The sequence below is a fragment of the Papio anubis genome, chromosome 5 (genome assembly GCF_008728515.1).
Source record: "Papio anubis isolate 15944 chromosome 5, Panubis1.0, whole genome shotgun sequence".
In the NCBI taxonomy this organism is placed as follows: Eukaryota; Metazoa; Chordata; class Mammalia; order Primates; family Cercopithecidae; genus Papio; species Papio anubis.
The window spans coordinates 171,300,105-171,319,710 of record NC_044980.1 but is presented as its reverse complement, the minus strand read 5'-3'; the positions used below and the strand labels follow the sequence as shown (position 1 = coordinate 171,319,710).

The window sequence follows — 19,606 nt, the reverse complement described above, 5'->3', positions numbered from 1 at the left end:
AGAGGGTGATCCTCTTCCTGGAGATGGCCTCCGGGCACGCCTTCCAGCCTGACTTGGTGAAGAGGATTCATGACACCATCCATGTGGGCTTGTCTGTGCGACATGTGCCCAGCCTTATCCTGGAAACCAAGGGCATCCCGGTACGACCATCTTCTGCCAGCGAGGAGACTGCTGCCATCACCCCATGAGCCCACACATCGAGGGGCGCTCACATCTGAGCAGCTTGCTGGTGCTTTATATATCATTTGTCCACATTGCCTAGCAATGCCATCCTCTCCCTGCCATTCTTTTTTCCTACCCTTTCTGAGACTGCATTTAAAGCAGCTTCTGCTAAATACCCATGTTCGGAGGGTTAGCGGGCCCAGCCCTGCAGGTCCAACTGGCTTCCCCTGCTAACCCCTGGTTTTAGTGTGTTCTCAAAACTTTTAATGAGCACATTAGTTTTAACTTTTTTAAAAATTTTATTTATTTATTTTTTTAAGACTGAGTCTTGCTCTGTCACCCAGGCTGGAGTGTGATGGCTCAGTCTTGACTCACTGCACCCTCCACCTCCCAGGTTCCAGCAATTCTCGTGACTCAGCCTCCTGAGTAGCTGGGACCACAGGTATATGCCACCATGCTCAGCTAATTTTTGTATTCTTAGTAGAGACAGGATTTTGCCATGTTGGCCAGGTTGGTTTCGAACTCCTGACCTCAAGAGATCCACGCACCTCAGCCTCTCAAAGTGCTGGGATTACAGGTTGAGCCACGGCACCCAGCCAATTTTTTTTTTTATTTTTATTTTTTTGAGATAGAATCTTGCTCTGTCGTTCAGGCTGGAGTGCAGTAGTGTGATCTTGGCTCACTGCAACCTCCACCTCCCGGATTCAAGCAGTCTCCTGCCTCAGCCTCCTGAGTAGCTGGGATTACAGGTACCTGCCACTGTGCCCAGCTAATTTTTGTATTTTTAGTAGAGACAGTTTCACCATCTTGGCCAGGCTGGTCTCGAACTCCTGACCTCGTGATCCGCCCACCTCGGCCTCCCAAAGTGCTGGGATTACAGGCGTGAGCCACCGCACCCAGCCAATTTTAACTTTTTAAAGAGCTGCTGGGGCCGGGCGCGGTGGCTCACGCCTGTAATCCCAGCACTTTGGGAGGCCGAGGCGGGCGGATCACAAGGTCAGGAGATCGAGACCACAGTGAAACCCCATCTCTACTAAAAATACAAAAAATTAGCCGGGCGCGGTGGCGGGCGCCTGTAGTCCCAGTTACTCAGGAGGCTGGGGCAGGAGAATGGCGTGAACCCGGGAGGCGGAGCTTGCAGTGAGCCGAGATCGCGCCACTGCACTCCAGCCTGGGCGACAGTGTGAGACTCCGTCTCACAAAAAAAAAAAAAAAAGAGCTGCTGGGAGCTGTGGCTCTTGCCTTTTAATTTTAAGTTCTGCCGATACAGACAAGACTTGACTCTTTAGAGGCAGGTCTTCAGAAGGCTGTGTTGTTGCCCCTACGCCCCAGCTCCCGGCCCCAGTACACTCTGCTTCGATTCTATGTTGGGGAGGAGGAGGTTCACCCAGATTAAATCACAGCTTTAATTTGCATTGCTTACAAAATGGATGTCCCTGCAAGCTGACAGAAGCTGTTGTGTGTGTGTGTGTATGTGCGTGCACACGTGTGTGTGTGAATGCACACACACAACAATTTAAACAGACAGTGGTAGGCTGTATTTAAAGCCTACAGACTGCCTATCCATTAAGGAGAAGATGGGAGCAGACCCTCACTGAGTTCCCCGGGGAAGCTGACTTTGACATTGCCTGGGGGCCGGCTGAGTCTGTGAGGTATAACCGGAGACAGGATTTACCAGGAGAGGCTGTTTTCTGGAGAATGTTGAAATATGTGATACCATTGACTTTGAAACCTGTACATCATTCTCTTTGTCTTAAGAAAAGTTCTTTCAACATCTTGAAAACAATCTGTCCAGTGGTGGGGGCTGGGGAGAGTGCTCACAGCACGGTCACTGCGTGCGTGCATCCCTGGAGGACCGATTCCCACTTGGGACCGCTGTTCCTCCTCCTCCCGGCCCCTGTCCACATCTGCCGTGTTGGTTCCTTTTCTATGGTGTCCACACATTTCCTTTGTGTTCTGGTTCTGCATGGAAAGAGCCCTGCAGCTTGGGAGCTTTCCATCCATCTCTCTTTTTTGCTTGGTGACTCTTGCTCTGTGGGGACATTGGTGCTCTCCAAGAAGGTACTTCTTTAATCAGTGATGCTTTTTGTCTTTTCCTGATGAGGGTCTAAGGTTTTTCTTGGGTGAGTAAGTGCTGTCTCATCCGGAACATTTTAGGGGACTGGAATTTGAATTTGTCCCCTTGGCTTTATTTTATTGAAAAAGAACTTGGCTCTTTTGCTTCCAAAATGGTTCTTACCAAACCATATCTGATCACAAGAGTAGTGGAGCAGTTCGTTAGGAAGGGAGAAACTAGTCACGTTTCTTTCCGTGGTTATCCTGGCTTTCGTGGGCTTGCTGCCAGGGCACCCAGCTGGGCTCTGGGCTCTTTTTCTCCCCAGGTAGCGTCTTCTCCTGGGTCAATTCGGGAAGTCATTGGGAGGGTTCCTCCAGGTTTTTGAATGCCCTTGAATTTTTGGACCCTCGTGTCAGGCTTAGGAGAGAATTTACCTGTTTTGTTGCTGAGCTAGGGAGGGGCCCCGCCTCCACAGGGAGGTGACATGGCGTGGCCCCAGCCTGCGCATTCGGGAACTGGACCCACTTCAGGGTCAGAAGAGGACAATTGAGGTCCCGTCTGCAAAGTCCCAGGGCCTTGCTGAGGCAGGAGAGCCTGTTGCAGGTCTGAGCCTTCACACGGTGCTTGTGGAGAGTAGGCTGCCCTCTCCGCACCACCGCAAGAATAGCCTGAGCCCAGGGCAGTCCGAGCGGTGGGAATGGGAGGCGGCGTGTCTCTGTCTGCGTGGAGAGATGCTGCCGCTTCTGTTCCCTGGGAAGCCAGCACCGTTTTCAGCATTTGCGGTGGGGGTGGGGGGCTTGGCAAGTTCTCAGGAGAGATTTGGGCCCAGAGCCAGCCCCACTCCTCGTGTTGAGTAAGACTCATCCGTCTGTGGCCTGTGACACGAGGAGAGGAGCCCCTCACCCGCCCGCTGCAGCTCAGGGTGATGATGCGGCACCCTGATGATGATGTGGCAGGGACTAGGGAGGCTCTTGCGGCGTGGTCCTTGCCGCCGGCCTTCACAGCGGCTCCTCTGAGGGTCTTCATGCACAGGGGCTCTGTCACTTAGCCCTGGCTCCCCCTCTGCCCCTGAGGCAAGACTTTGGGCAACTCACTTAGCATTAAAGCCTCAGTTTCCTCATCTCTAAGATGGGTTGACAACAGAGCCTGCCTGGTGGTGCCGCGGGCCACAGGGTGCCCGAACGCAGCCCTCGTGCCTCTGTTTCTGTGCTGTCTCCGCTCACCATCAGCCTTCCTTCAGAGTAGGTCTGCACGCCGCGCAAAGCCCTTCCGCACACCTGATCTCAGCTGCCCTCTGCTCAAATGTCAGAAAGGCTTTCCCTGCATTTCCTGTTTGAACGGGTCCTGGCCTGCATCTTTAGCTTTGACAGTGTTTGCCATGGACTGAGGGTGAGTTCTTGTGTGTGTCCACATCTTTCTATCTCGAGTGGAGGCTTCTTGAAGACAGGAACCTTGTGGGTTCATCTCCTCTCAGAGCTCAGCTGCTTGGCCAACAGCAGGTGCTTTTGGTGTCTGGTGAGTGAGTGGTGGGTTGGGAGCTGGTCCTCTGACCCTGGGACAAACTTGTGTTCCTCACGCCCGTCTTACAGATGAGGAAACCCAGAGAGACGAGGGGTCCCGCCCAAGGACATGGTGTTCATAGTCAGCCCCGCCTTCTGCTCGCCGGAATAAAGACCTGGGGACCCCAGGAGGGTCATGGCCAAGTGGAATGGACTCCTGACATTTGAGGGCTTCCTGCCTGCAGCCCCCAGTGCAGCCATGGCTGTCCAAGTCCAGTGGGCCTTTGCTCAGGTCATGGCTGGGATGTCCGGCCCTTCCTGACAGGAGGCTGCTGGGCTCCTGTCTATCTGGGGAGGCCCCGTGCAGGGGCAGGGGCACGGCGGCTTTTTCCTTTCTCTTTCCCTGTCCTCTCTCCCCAGAGGAAATGGTAGCAGGATTTCTTTTAAGGGGATGCCACTGTATTTTGCCGGTGGGTGGAAGGTGGCATTATTAGCGCCCATGAGCTGCACGTGGACCCCTGCGTGAAGCATAGTGGGGCACGGAGCAGGCAAGACGTTTTTGTCTCACATGGGGAAGGGCCGGCGACACCACTTGAAGTGACAGGCAGGCCCTCGGAAGCTGGCGTTTAGATCCCTAATTAGATCACACGTTGACTGAATGTTTCAAGTGAGTGAATTTTATTTACATCTCAGAGTTGAAAAGACAGCGCCAGTGATCCAGAGCTCAGGCAGAGGAGCCTCACTGGGCTCAGTCGCTCTTGAGGTTTTCTAGCCCACAACACACCCACGCCACCAAAGGCTCGTTTGGATTCAAGGTGAAACACGTGCCACACATCTTAGAGGGAGCTCTGAATGTTTGGAAAGGGTGCAACTACGAGAAAAAGCAGTGCCCCGTCCGCTGCCGATGGCTGGCTCCGAGGAGGAGTTCACAGGAGCTTGGGGACGCTCTCACCTGCAGCCCTAGGAAGCTGGGCCACTCCTGAGGTAATGGCAATAGTTAGTCTTTATCATAGAATAATGTGATAAAATATATAGAGAAGTAAAATTTAAAATACAAATACAAGTAAAATTATAATAAAACATAGTAGCCAGGCGCTTCTGAAGCTGTGTGCGCACTGCCCTCTTCACCCCCTGACTCACAACCCTACAACCTAGGCGCTGGCACCCCCACTTTCATTCAAGGAAATGAACTCTGGTTCAGGTGTTCACCCAGCATCCCCCAGATGTGGTGGCAGAAGCCAAATCTTCCCTGAAAACTTTCTTGCTCAGGGTGCCTGCTCAGATTTAGGAATGATCTTAGGTATGCATTTTTATCCCGGTCAGGCAGACCCGGAACCCTGAGAGACACTCCTTTTTTTTATATTCCCATCTGGAATATACACTGCAGGGGTCTGTGGAGTGTCTCAAGGGCCCTCTTGAGGTCAGCTTAGATGTGACACATGCGGTGGGGCCCAGTGGAGTGTGCAGTGTTAGAAAAGAGAACGTGCTCGGCCGGGCGCGGTGGCTCAAGCCTGTAATCCCAGCACTTTGGGAGGCCGAGATGGGTGGATCACGAGATCAGGAGATCGAGACCATCCTGGCTAACACGGTGAAACCCCGTCTCTACCAAAAAATACAAAAAACTAGCCGGGCGTGGTGGCGGACGCCTGTAGTCCCAGCTACTCGGGAGGCTGAGGCAGGAGAATGGTGGGAACCCGGGAGGTGGAGCTTACAGTGAGCCGAGATCCGGCCACTGCACTCCAGCCTGGGCGACAGAGCGAGACTCCGTCTCAAAAAAAAAAAAAAGAAAAGAACGTGCTCACGGTGACCTCTGGGCATCTTTGAGATAGACTCACTTTCTCAATAGCTGTGCCGGGGGCAGCGTGGGAGGGTTTTGGAGAGTGTTAGAGTTGGGTGTCAGCACTAAGTCTTGAAATTGCCTTTCAGAAGAACAGGTTCTATCTCCCAAACATGAGACAGTTGTTGGTTCAGCATACTTTGGTGCATGTTTGCAGACCTGGCAGGGAGAGGGGCATCTTGGAGCTGAGATTCATTCAGTCCTGGCTCTCCGGGTGGAGGCCAGGCATTTTGGGCCTGGATATACCCAGGGCTGTGCGTTTTTCCCCCCTTCAGGTTTAAATGCAGTTTCTTGTTTTTTTCTACCCTCGCCTCACAGTATACGCTCAATGGCAAGAAAGTGGAAGTTGCCATCAAACAGATCATCGCTGGAAAAGCAGTGGAGCAACGAGGTGCTTTCTCAAACCCCGAGGCCCTGCGTCAGTACTGGGACATCCCTGAGCTGCAGGGCTTCGGAGTCAGACTGGCTGGCACAGGTAGGATGGAAACCTTGAGTGGCCTGGTGCAGGAGTCCTTGGCCTGCAGGCCAGCAGTGCTTGAGGACTGCTGGTGGGAACTGGCACCTGAAAGAAGGCATTTGAAGAGGGAGGTGGTGGGTGTTCATGCCTCACCCAGGCTGGGGTGGAGGGAACTGCAGTTTTGGTAATGACTCCTGGGTCCCTTCTGTGCCTATTGCTAAGGTTTTTGTCAGCCTGGGTTGTCTGGTGGCTAAAGGATATGGCTTCTACTGTGTGGTCTGCCAAGCTCTCCTTTTGCAACAGGGCCTGAGACCACTGGCTTCAGGGGCTGGAGTCACAATTGTGTGGGCTGTGAGCTGGGTTTTGTTGAGCCGTTGGGGCTTAGCCATTTGCTGCCAATAATAGCTAACATTGCTCTAGTACATACCGTATGCTGGGCGCTGTTCCAGAACCACAAGCCTGACTATAACTCTAGGAGGTAGGTGTCATCATTATCCCTATTTTGAAGATGGGAAATAAGGCCCAAGTTCAAGGAACTTGCCCAAGGTCACATGGGCTAGGGCCAGCCCTTTTGGAAAGAGCTCCCAAGAAGGATAGACTCCCTCTTTTGATAACCCTGTTTTTTGTGGCCCTTTCATTGGGTACTTCCTGAATATCTAGATTGATAAAAAAATCATACCCCAGTGAAGAAGATCAATTACGTGTACATTTTGCAAGTCACTTTGACGTTGTCACAAGCTCTCACATGCTTGAGCCTCTAATTTGAGTTTGAGTGAGAATCATTTCATATGTCATGAAATTTTAAAAGACAACATTCAATGAATGGTACTTCCCATTATTCCAGCTTGATTGAAATTGTGGGTTTCTAAAAAGATACTATTTATACTCTTAAGACAATGGAGCTTTCAAAAGAATTCTGCCTCTTAAGTCTTATGTGATGTCTAGGGAAGTGGAAATTTTCAAATTTTCATTATGAATGTGTCTTTATGACTTTCCTTCTTTTCATTCATTCATTCTTTCTTTAAACATCCTGATTTGACAGTGTTTCTCTCCCCCTTGATGGGAACTTCAGGTTCTTGCCAAAGTATGTATTGGATAATTGCTTTCATGTTCAGACACGGCAAGAGTGGGTCATAAATGACTGCAGCGCCGATGCGACAGTTCTGTTAGGCCTGGTTGACCTTGCAGATAGAATTCGGGGAGGGCAGTGCTTCTATCTGGCTGCTAGATTTATTGTTCCCAGTTTGCGGGAGGCATGGGTTGGGATTTCCACGCCAGGCAGCCACCCCAGCTTATCCTGTGCTGCATCCCTCCTTCCCATCTTGGTGTCTTCCTCAGCTCTCCAAACAGAAGGCAGTGGCCCATGATTGATGGGCTCCGGCCTGCTGGGGCGTTATTAGCCACTCTGTCCAGGTGACAATGTCATTTTTAATGTTCCATTTTCAGACTTGAGGTTTATTTTTAGGTTGAGACTTAGCCAGCCTTGACAGAGAGAGAACCACTGAAAGTTGAGGACGTGGTTCTTGAGCCTGGCTGCTGGCGAGCTTGCAACAATACCAGTTTCCATGAGGGTTCCTTCTGGGGTGCGAAAATGGTAGATGTCTTTATTCACATTGTGGTTAGTTGAGTTTATATGTGTGTACCAAAAGCTTGGGCTTTGGTGAGGATGTGGAGAAACTGGAACCCTGGTGCCTTGCTGGTGGGAATGTAAATTGGGGCGGCTGCTGTGGAAACACACTGGTGGGTCCTCAAAAAGTTAATGTAATTACCCTGTGAGCCAGGAATTGCACTCCTAGGTATATACCCAAAAGAACTGAAAGCAAGGACACAAACAGATGCTTGTATGCTAATGTTTGTAGCAGCGTTATTCACAGTCACCAAAAGGTGGAAACAACACAAGCATTCGCTGATGAATGTGGATAAACAAAATCTGTTCTGTCCCGACAATAGAATATTATTCAGCCATGAAAAGGAATGAAGTTCTGACACACACTACAGTGTGCATGAACCTTGAACACATTATCATGACAGACACCAGTCACAAAATGACAAATAGTGTATGATCCCACTTACATGAAATCACCCAGAATAGTCAGATTCACAGGGACAGAAAGTAGACCAGAGCTTATTCAGGGAAGGGGGGAGAAGAAACGGGGAGTGAATAGTTAATGGGTACATAGTTTTAGTTTGGGATGATGAAAAGTTTCTAGAAATGGATGGTGGTGACTTTTGCATAACACTGTGAATGTACTTAATGCCACTGAACTGTACACTTAAAAACAGGTAAAGTGGCAAGTTTTATGTTATATATGTTTTACCGTAATAAAGATATTTGAGATGTACAGTTAAGATTTTTGCTGTGGACTATAAATGTATGTTTTATCTGAATTGTAAAATCCGATTTCTAGGCCCTACTCTTAAGGATTCTGAATTTTTTTTTTTTGGACAGAGTCTCACTCTGTCACTCAGGCTGGAGTGCAGTGGCACGATACCGGCTCACTGCAACCTCTGCCTCCCAGGTTCAATTCTTGTGCCTCAGCCTCCCGAGTAGCTGGGATTACAGGTGCACATCACCATGCCCAGCTAATTTTTGTATATTTGGAAGAGATGTGGTTTCACTATGTTGCCCAGGCTTGTCTCGAACTCCTGACTTGAGATGATGATTTGAATAGTTTGGAGAAAAGTCTGGGCATCAGTATCTTTAAAAACTTTAAAAACTTACCATGAGGAATTTATAGTTGAGAAAAAGGGGCAGAAGTTAGGCATGAAAACCCCTCAAGAATAAGAATTGTGGAATCAAGGCTGGGCCAGGTGCTCTATGAAGGCCAATGAGTTGTGAGTGGAAGGGACATGTCATTTTCAGGTCACAGCACTTACTTGATGATGTAAGAGTCTCCAAAGCTCTCTTTTCCCTTTGGTCATGTTTGACATGGGGGCTGCCCTGTCCCCTGGTCCTGAGTGATACAGATTCTGACACTGGGCCTGGAATGATGAGTGGGATTGAAGTACAGGAATTGAATGATCCTATAACAGTGTCAGGGAACCTCATACATGGGAAAAGCTCTGTGAGTTTCTTGGGCTTTTCCTCATGGTCACAAGATGGCTGCTGCTGCGACTCCGGCACCACATCCTCAAATACTTCAAGCAATGAGGTGGCCAGTGTGGTGAGAAGGCTCTTTGAAGCCCGTTCTTATTTTACCAGGGGGAAATTTCTCCCCAGAAAGATCGTCACAGCCTTCTCCTCTGATTCATTGGCTAGAACTGTATCTCATGGCCACCCCCAGCTCTAGAGGAAACTGGGAAGCAGGTATCTGTATTCCTTTCCTTTCCTTTTTGTGTTTTGATATAATTTCAAATTAACGTTTGAAGAATAACATAAACAATTCTAGATAATCTTCACTCAAACTGCCCAAATGTTGGTATTATGTGACATTTGCTTAATCGTTTTCTGTCTCCCTACATACACACACATACATACATACACACGTATGTATATACTTTTTCTAAATGGTTTGGGTCAACTGCACACACAATGTTCCTTTGTCCCTAAATACTCTATTGTGAATTCCTAAAAACAAGGATAGTCTTACCAGGCACGGTGGCTCACACCTGTAATCCCAGCACTTTGGGAGGCCGAGGCAGGTGGATTACCTGAGGTCAGGAGTTTGAGACCAGCCTGACCAACATGGTAAAACCCCGTCTCTACTAAAAATACAAAAATTAGCCAGGCATGGTTGCACATGCCTGTAATCCCAGCTTCTCAGGAGGCTGAGGCAGGAGAATTGCTTGAACCCAGGAGGCAGAGGTAGCAGTTAGCTGAGATCGCGCCACTGCACTCCAGCCTGGGCGAATTTGAGACGGAGTCTTGCTCTGTCACCCAGGCTGGAGTGCAGTGGCTGGATCTCAGCTCACTGCAAATGCCTCCCAGGTTCTACGCCATTCTCCTGCACTCAGCCTCCCGAGTAGCTGGGACTACAGGTGCCTGCCACCTCGCCTGGCTAGTTTTTGTATTTTTTTTTGAGTAGAGATGGGGTTTCTCATCCAGCCAGGATGGTCCTGATCTCCTGACCGTGATCCGCCCGTCTCAGCCTCCCAAAGTGCTGGGATTACAGGCTTGAGCCACTGCGCCCGGCCTTTACCTATATTTTCTAAGAACCTCTGGGTATCCGGCTCCCAGACCAGGCCCCACAGAATATAGACAGTAATGGATGGCATTGTCTACTCTCAGTGAACTTCTTGCCCAACAGGAGGGAAGGAACAAGTATTTCTTACTCATCTACTACCTGCCAAACCTTGAGTTAGCCACTCACATTCACTATCTCCTTCAAATTAGCACATCAGCTCTGGGAGGCCAGTGGATGATGATTTGGGGGGCTTTGTTCCTTTCAAACCAGAGGAACCACTCAGCTTTCTCCACTTCCTGGGTCGGCCTCACCTTACCTCACTTGAGTACAGTTTTTTTAAAAAAGAATCTGAAATATTTTTTATATCGAGTGTTTTGAGGACCTAATTATGAACTTCATTATAGTTGTTCATGAGTTATATTTTATCAATTACTTTAACAAGTTGCCAAATGGAACGCAAAACTGGCCTGGCTGCTTTTTCTGGGGCTGCTGGTTTCTTGCCTTTGCTGCCGTCCGTGTCTCTGCTTTTTTTCCTTCTCCTTGAAGTTAATTCTCTGGGCCTGAACCCATTGCTCCACTCCCGTTGTTGTGAAATGAGTTCCCAAGCGATACTCTAGCGGGCTTCTCATCTGTGTCAGTCACAGGGACCTCGGGACAGTTAGTCTCTGCCAAACCTCCTAGACGCCAGGGCTTGCTGACCACAGGCATGTCCTGTGGTCCTTTATGGCGAGTATGCTCACGTCGCGTCTGGAGGTTGGACGCTGTCTCTTGGCTTCTGCTGTTGGGAGCTCATATCAACAGTGGCCACACCCCTGACCCATCATACCTGGCCTGCCAAGGAGAGAGCCACGGACCTTCTAAGGATGCTGGTGTTCCCCCGTGAATGTGTTTCTCAACACCCTAGTACGTAAAGCATGTTCTGGGTTCTCCTGGGGGATGTAGTTGGTGGGTAGGTGTGCAGGTTGCCATGATAAAAATCCTTTCAACATTTCATCTCCCCAGGCCTTCAGATTCCCTCCTCCATATCATGCCAGGGCAGCTCTGGCATCTCTGCTCACTCAACTTAGGCCACCATGGAGTCCTAGTTCCAGCCACCAACCAAATAAGCTTTGAGAGCCACTCCAGTTAAGCAAACTAACACGAGATCCAAAATCTTAGTGTACCTAGGTCAGGGAGGTCAGTCTACTGTAGAGTCATGTTCTTCTGCCTTAGTCTGATACCCTCACACACTCCTTAGGTTTCTGCCAATATATACTGGCAAAATCTTGGAGTTCTCTTGGTGTAAAAGCTATCTCATTCTAGGCCATAGTGGGTACTGAAAATCTAAGATCCTAGTTATGAGTCTGGTGCCAACAGGGAGTAGTTGTGGCGGGTCTGAAGAAGAATGGGCGTCTCCTCATGTGAGATTGTCACACAGTTTTCAAGAAAAGGACAGCTAGTCGTCTCCTTAGACACAACAGAGCAAGCTCCTTCCTTTGGCAACAGAGGCTCAGAGTGACTTGTGGATTCAGGATTCCCAGTTTCATCTGAGTCCCATCAGATGTCCCCATTCTAAGCTTCAGCAAACTTTTTTTTTTTTTTTTTTTTTTGATACAGCGCCTTGCTCTGTCACCCAGGTTGGAGTGCAGTGGCGCAATCTCATCTCACTGCAACCTCCGCCTCCCAGATTCAAGCAATTCTCATGCCTCAGCTTCCCAAGTAGCTGGGATTACAGGTGGCTGCCACCATACCTGACTAATTTTTGTATTTTTAGTAGAGATGGGGTTTCACCATGTTGCCCAGGCTGGTCTTGAACTCCTGACCTCAGGTGATCCACCCAGCTGAGCCTCCCAATGTGCTGGGATTACAGGCGTGAGCCACAGCACCCGGTGAGTCTGGATTCTTTTTAAGTCTGATAAGAAATATTTACAATCTATTTTCTCCAAAGCCTGCTACCTGGAGGCTTCATCTGCATAATAAAAACCCTGGTCTCCACAACCCCGAACCCAGACCGTCTGTTCTATTGATTTCAGATCTTTAGGTAATGATTTAACTCTTTCAACCAACTGCTAATTGGGAAATCTTCGAATTCATCTATGACCTGGAAATCCCCCAACAACCTGCTTTGAGATGTCCCTCCTTTCTGGACTGAACCAATCAATGTACATTTTATATATATTGATTGGTGTCTTCTGTTTCCCTAAAACGTGTAAAACCAAACTGTAGCCTGAACACCCTGGGCACAGGTTCTCGAGACTTCCTGGGGCTGTGTCACGGTTCATGGTCCTCAGATTTGGCTAAGGATAAATCTCCAACAGAATTTGACTCTTTTCGTCGACAATTTCCAGCACCAAACAGGAGCCTGATCTTCCCTGAGCAGCTTCCCTGTGTTGCTCTCACTCTACTCTAAGTGATCTCACACCTACCTGGTTCACCATAGTTCTGTTTTGTTTTGTTTTTAGATGGAGTCTCGCTCTGTTGCCAAGGTGGAGTGCAGTGGTGCAATTTTGGCTCACTACAACCTCTGCCTCCCAGGTTCAAGCAATTCTTGTGCCTAAGTCTCCCAAGTAGGTGGGATTAGGGGCACACCTCACCACACCTGGATAATTTTTATATTTTTAATAGAGATGGGGTTTTGCCATGTTGGCCAGGCTGGTCTTCCACCCACCTCAGCCTCCCAAAGTGCTGGGATTACAGGCGTGAGCCACTGTGCCCAGCCCAGTTGTTGATGTTTTTGAGATAGGGTCTCACTCTGGTGCCCAGACTGGAGTGCAGTGGTACAGTTTCTACTCACAGCCTTGATCTCCGGGCTCAGGTGATCCTCCCACCTCAGCCTCCTGAGTAATTGGAATTACAGGCATACACCACCACAGCTGGCTAATTTTTGTATTTTTAGTAGAGATGGGTTTTGCCATGTTGTCCAGGCTGGTCTCAAACTCCTGAGCTCCAGTGACCCACCCACCTCAAAGAGTCAATCCTTAGAATCCAAAGTTCTGGGATTACAGGTGTGAGTCACCATTCCCAGCCTGTCCACTGTAGTCTAGTCCATACGAGAAATGCAGATGGGATGTCGGTGGATCACACCTTGAGAAACTGCTGCAAACAGTGTGAAGTCATCAATTTACTTTTAAGGGCAAGGATTACCTATTACTGACCTTTTCATATGTCCTATTTGAGGGCTTGAAACACGATAGTCACCTAATACACGTGTGATGATCTCGGCTCAAGCCAAGATTATTGTTTCCAAGCCTAAGATTTTTAAGTAGAGAAGTGTCAGAGGTGGTCAGGCCCAGTGGCTCGTGCCTGTGATCCCAGCTCTTTGGGAGGCTGAGGCGGATGGATCGCTTGAGGTCAGGCATTTGAGACCAGCCTGGCCAACATAGTGAAATATCATCTCTACTAAAATTACAAAAATTAGCCGGGCGTGGTGACAGACGCCTGTAATCGCAGCTACTCAGGAGGCTGAGGCAGGAGAATCCCTTGAACCCGGGAGGCGGAGGTTGCGGTGAGTGAGCCGAGATTGCACCACTGCCCTCTAGCCCAGGCAACAGAGTGAGACTCCATCTCCAAAAAAAAAAAAGTATCAGAGGCATTCAAACCAGAGCAACTCCATCTTGAATAGGGGTTGGGTAAAATAAGGCTGAGGCCTATTGGGCTTCATTCCCAGGAGGTTCAGCATTCTTAGTCACAGGATGAGATAGGAGGTCAGAACAAGATACAGGTACAAAGACCTTGCTGATAAAACAGGATGTAGTGAAAGAAAGAAACAGCAACAACAACAAAAAAACAGCCAAAACCCACCAAAACCAGGATGGCAATGACAGTGACCTCTGGTTGTCTTCATTGCTCATTATGTACTAATTATAATACATTAGCATGTTAAAAGACACTCCCACCAGCACCATGATCATTTATAAATGCCATGGCAACGTTCAGAAATTACCCTATACAGTCTAAAAAGGGGAGGAAATTTCAGTTCCAGACACTGCCTACCCCTTTCCCAGAGAACTCATGAATAATCCACCCTTTGTTTAGCATATAATCAAGAAGTAACTATGAGTGTATTCAGTTGAGCAGCCAATGCCATTGCCCTGCCTGTGGAGTAGCTGGAGTAGCCATTCTTTTATGACTTGACTTTCCTTTTTTTTTTTTTTTTTTTTTTTTGAGATGGAGTTTTGCTCTGTCGCCCAAGCTGAAGTTCAGTGGCTCGATCTTGGCTCATTGCAACCTCTGCCTCCGGACGTCAAGCGATTCTCATGCCTCAGCCTCCTGAGTACCTGGAATTATAGGCACGTGCTGCCACGCCCTGCCAATTTTTTAATTTTTAGTAGAGATGGGATTTCACCGTCTTGTCCAGGCTGGTCTCAAACCCCTGACCTCAGGTGATCGGCCTGCCTTGGCCTCCCAAGGTGCTGGGATTACAGACGTGAGCCACCACACCCAGCCGATTACTTTCTTAACAAACTTGCTTTCTCTTTACCCTATGGACTCACCCCGAATTATTTCTTGCACAAGGTCCAAGAACCCTCTCTTGGGGTCTGGGTCAGGACTCCTTTCTGGTAATGGAAGTAACATGATTGTTTTGGGTTTAGAAAGCACATGCTAGCCAGGATGTATAAAAATAGAAAATACTTCATTATTTCCCTAAAACAGATTAAAATACAATGTGAATTTGCTGTGTTTTTCTACAGCCTTAGTTAGAAAAGGGAGAATAAAAGTAGAGACCAGAGTCAAGGGGACCAATTTTGCCTCCTTTAATTAAAGTGGAAGAACACATTAGGATAATAATTCCAGGTTTAGGAATGGACTTCTAATTGGTTGAGATTGCCGTAACTCTAATGATGTACCAAACTCTATTGTAAGAGTGTTTTTTTTTTTTTTTTCTTTTTCTGTTTTTTCTATTTTGAGATGGAGTTTTGCTGTTGTCCCCCAAGGTGGAGTGCAATGGTGCAATCTTGGCTCACTGCAACTTCTACCTCCCAGGCTCCAGGGATTCTCCAGTTTCAACCTCCCGAGTAGCTGAGATTACTGGTGCCCGCCACCACGCCCAGCTAATTTTTGCGTTTTTAGTAGAGACAGGGTTTCACCATATTGGCCAGGCTGGTCTCGAACTCCTGACCTCAGGTGATCCATCCACGTCAGCCTCCCAAAGTACTTGGATTACAGGCGTGAGCCACTGTACCCAGCCTCTTCCCCCCTCCTTTTTGGGAGCCACCATATTTTTTATAATCTAATTTTGGAGGTGACACATGATCACTTCTGCTATATTCTGTAGTCACAGAGATCAACCCTGGTTTAGTGTGGGAGGGGAATGCACAATAGTGTGACTAGCAGGAGGCGCAGGGGTCAGTGGAGGCCACCTTAAAGGCTGCCTACTACAACCCTCAGGCTTCCGTTTCTGTCTCCTGGGACAGGTGCTACCTGAACTAGGGCCATCCAGAGAAACAGGCCAATAGGATGTCTGAATGTCTCTAGAAAGAGGTGTATGATAAGGTATTGGCTCATATGATTATGGAGGCTGAGAAGTCCCACACGCTGCCGTTTGCAAGCCGGAGACCTAGAAAAGCTCGTGGTATAGTTCAGTGGCCTGAGAGCCGGAGAGCCTATGGTGCAGGTCCCAATCTGAATCTGAAGGTCTCAGAGCCAGGAGTGCTGAGGGTGGGAGATCGATGTCCCAGCTCAGGCAATCCGGCAGAGATTGATAATTCACCACCTTCTACTCAGGCCCTCAACAGAATGGATGATGCCCGCCCCACACTGGTGAGGGCTGTCTGCTTTACTCCATCCACCAATTCAAATGCTAACCTCTCCCAGAAACACCATCGCAGGCACACTCAGCAGTAGTGTTTAAGCATCCAACTGGGCATCCTGTGGCACAGGCAAATTGACACCCAAAATTAACCATCACACTCCCCCACTTTTCCTTGGTGGATTCTCGCTCTTCCCCTTCTGTCCATGTGGTTCGATGGGGCTGATCCTGCCCCTGGAGCTCCCACTGGGCTCCAGAGGAGGGCAGCTGATCCAGGCCTGGACTGTCAGCTTGCTCCATCTATTGGCTACCGTGATAGCTTCACAGAAAAGCATGTGGCCAAGCCGATCAGATAAGAGCCAGTTACAGCATCCTGAAGAGCATGATGTCTGCCAGGAGTTGTGGCCACTATCTTTGCTACTTTGTGAGAAGATCCTCACCCCGTGTGGTGGCCACTGGAAAGCAGACCGAAATAGCGTAACCATCAAAGAGAAAGGTTAGCTCCCTCTGAGGGAGAGAAACGGAAACCAGCGCTACAGTAATCAGGATATGGAGAAACAGAAGGTTGCAGAGACAATCCCCGCAGCCCGATCTGTAGTATTTCCCGGGTCTTTCAAACACATCTAATTCTGCACAGGGAAAAAAATGGCATCATTATTTAATCCAAAATACAATAACCACAATAGATTGTCCATGTGGGCATGTAAGTCCCCTGCAGAGAATTTAATGTGCGTGCTGCCTTCACCCACACGTACAACCAAGGCAGTGTGAATGGGGCCAGTCCCTTCTCGTGGCCTGGGAAGAGAGAACGTGGATGCCTATGGTTGTTACAACAGCAAAAAGGGGGAAAGCAAAGAAAGTCCAAGGGTATAGCTGCGACTCCACTTAAGACTACTGCATATCTTTATTTTGGTCCTCAGCAATAATCCAAAGAAATACCTGATGCTACTGAAAGACTCCTGTCATCCGTGGTAGATACTCATCGATTCTTATTAAGTATTGCACAGTTCAGGTCAAGATATAATATGTCTGAGGAAAACCATGGCACGTCCTTTTAATCTTGCATAGAAAACAAAGTATGTAAAGCGCATCATTAAAATATGTAAAATTTATAATTTAATAAGATTGCATGGCTTTATGATCTAATAGTTGTGCTATATTTTGCATATTGGTGAGCAATTGCTTTCTTAGAGCACACAGTAGAATCATTTACTTGATGCTGGAGAGTAAGTTAATTTTGGATTTCCTGTGTATGACTAATGTATTTAATAATCACTTTACTGTAGAATTAACTTATACTTCCCTGTGCTTATAGTACTAATGATGATATTCATAAAAGTTGTATTTTTTTTTAAACTGTAACATTGGCACAAAAAGAGAAACCAGTGTACAACTTGGTTTTCGAGCCAGCAGTTCTAAGTAGTTAGTTCAGAGCCATCAAGGCCCTCCTCTTGCCCTATAATAAATCACACATACCCTCTCCACCTCCCACTCCCGCCACCAACCCTGCCTCCATTGGCTTTATTAAGGAAATTTATTTTATTTAAGGGAAGACGAAATACTTGCCAGATACATTTAGTGAAGCTCCTGATTTTTTTAGGAGTTACAATGGGTTACAATGAGGATTCTTCAGTTACATCCACTTCATGAAGCTCTAGGAATCCCCATATGTGCTAACATCACATTGGGACGCCCCAGTCCCTCTGTCCCAGTTTCAGTCTGTTGAAGCCACCCGCTTTTCTCCTTCAGCCAGAACAAAGGTAGCGTGAATGGATAAGGACCGGATCCTTCGATGGCCTGGGAAGGAGAGGAACGTGGATGCCATGAGTTCGATTACAAGCAACCAAAAGATGGGGAAGATAACCCAGTGCCTGAATTTCTTTATCTGGGGAGGGGAGATCCTATTACCTTTCCCATCTTTTGCCAGCTTCGCCACCACCATCACCACCACTATCGTGTAAACGCGTCAACGTGCCAGGTGACAGCGCAATGGCAAATCGCGCAAAATGATAACGGCAAATATATTAATCATAAGCAAAAACGCTGCTTCGCGATAATGCGCCATCGTTGTGCTTTCACCATTATGCTTGCGCCGTAATTAAGCAATGGCAAAATGCAGCTACCATAAATCACCGCAGATCATCACCACCATCATCATCATCGCCACGGGTCACGTCACTTCTCCATCCATCCACCAACTATCCATCCACCATCCACCATCCACCACCATCCACCATCCACCATCCACCACCATCCTCCACCATCCATCCATCCTGCCACCACCATCCACCACTCACCCGTCTTTCCATCCACCACTAAATCCACCATCATTTGTCCACCCCTACCATCACTGCAAATCGTTGTCCGCCCCCTGCCATCACCACCACCGTCCGCAGGTCCGCCACTGCCATCCGTCCGCCATAAATCCACCACCATCACCACCACCACGGGTCGCCGCAATCCGCCGCCATCGTCACCGCCATCCGCCACCGCCGTCGTCCGCCGCCATCATCACCATAAACCATCCTTCCATCATCCATCTTCCATCCACCATCCACCATCCATCCATCCTTTCCGTCCATCCACCGTCCATCCACCATCCATCCATCTTCCACTGTCTTTCCACCCTTCCATCACCACCATCGTCCTGCAGGTCGTCACTGCCATCACCGCCGGTCGTCACCACCAGTCACCACTAAATCACTTCCATCATCACCACCATCACGGGTCACCACTGCCATCCACCACCACCACCGCCACCATCCGCCGTTGTCACCGCCGCCTGAGTCCGCCGCCGTTGTCATTGCCATAATCCGCCACTGCCATCCTGCGTCACCTGCGGTCAGTGTAAATCGTCCGCCACCGCCGTTGATCCGCCGCCACCGTCCGCCACTATCCGCCATAATCACCACCACCACCATCATCACCACCAAAACTACCATCACCATCATCACCATCACCACCACCACCATCATCATCATCATCATCATCATCTGGGTTTTCCTTTCCTCATGGAATTAAATGATGGAAGACCTAGATTTTATTTCCAGCTCTGTCAGTTTATGGCAAGGAGTGACCTTGGTTTATTAAACCCAACCTGCTCCATGGCTCTACAATGGGAAAACCAATTACTTCCCTCTGACTCTGACTGTGCTTTGTCCACTGTCGAGTCCTAAATACAGGCAGTGAATTATTACAGTGCTCTTTCCTATCCCAGCAGACGTCACCCACCTCTTCATAAAATACTCTGCCATTTAGGGCACAGAGATTTAAAAATCCTGGAAAAAAAGAGTTAAGGCTTGTGCTCTGGTATAAGCCTTCTTGTACAGAGCTGTTCAAGAAGTGTATGTTTATTAAATATATGCTGATAAATTGACTGAAAGAATGTAAATTCTTAATTCACTCCCTGAGGACCTGAGGAATTATAATTTTCTTTAGGTGGCAGACCTGTAGCTCTTGCTGGAAAGCCTTGAATCACTGTCTTTCTGCCTCCCGTCCCCCACCACTGGCTCCCAGCATCATGCCCTGCAGAGGACAAGGTCACAAATGGTGAGAACGGACTGCCGGGAAATGGGATCTGGCCCCCAGCAGGGACTCAGGGCACCTAAGGGCACCATGGACTTCCCATCTGCTGGTTTCTTCAAGGTGTTTTATATTGGATATCTCTTTTCCTCTTCCTTAACATTATAAAATACTAAATTACTTTGACAAGAGAGAAATCCACATTTGTTTTACTATAACTT

At 48.4% G+C, this 19,606-nt stretch overlaps 1 protein-coding gene across 1 annotated transcript in view; it reads left to right on the top strand.

Annotated features, from left to right (window-relative positions):
* The first annotated feature begins 1,368 nt into the window (after positions 1 to 1,368).
* LOC103881001 (acetoacetyl-CoA synthetase-like) overlaps positions 1,369 to 19,606 on the top strand; it is a 42,473-nt gene continuing 24,235 nt past the window's right edge. The window contains exons 1-2 of the mRNA XM_031666674.1: positions 1,369 to 4,701; positions 5,873 to 6,029. Coding sequence (XP_031522534.1) covers positions 4,570 to 4,701; positions 5,873 to 6,029 — 289 coding nt within the window. The 5' untranslated portion in view covers positions 1,369 to 4,569. The remainder of the gene's footprint in view (positions 4,702 to 5,872; positions 6,030 to 19,606) is intronic.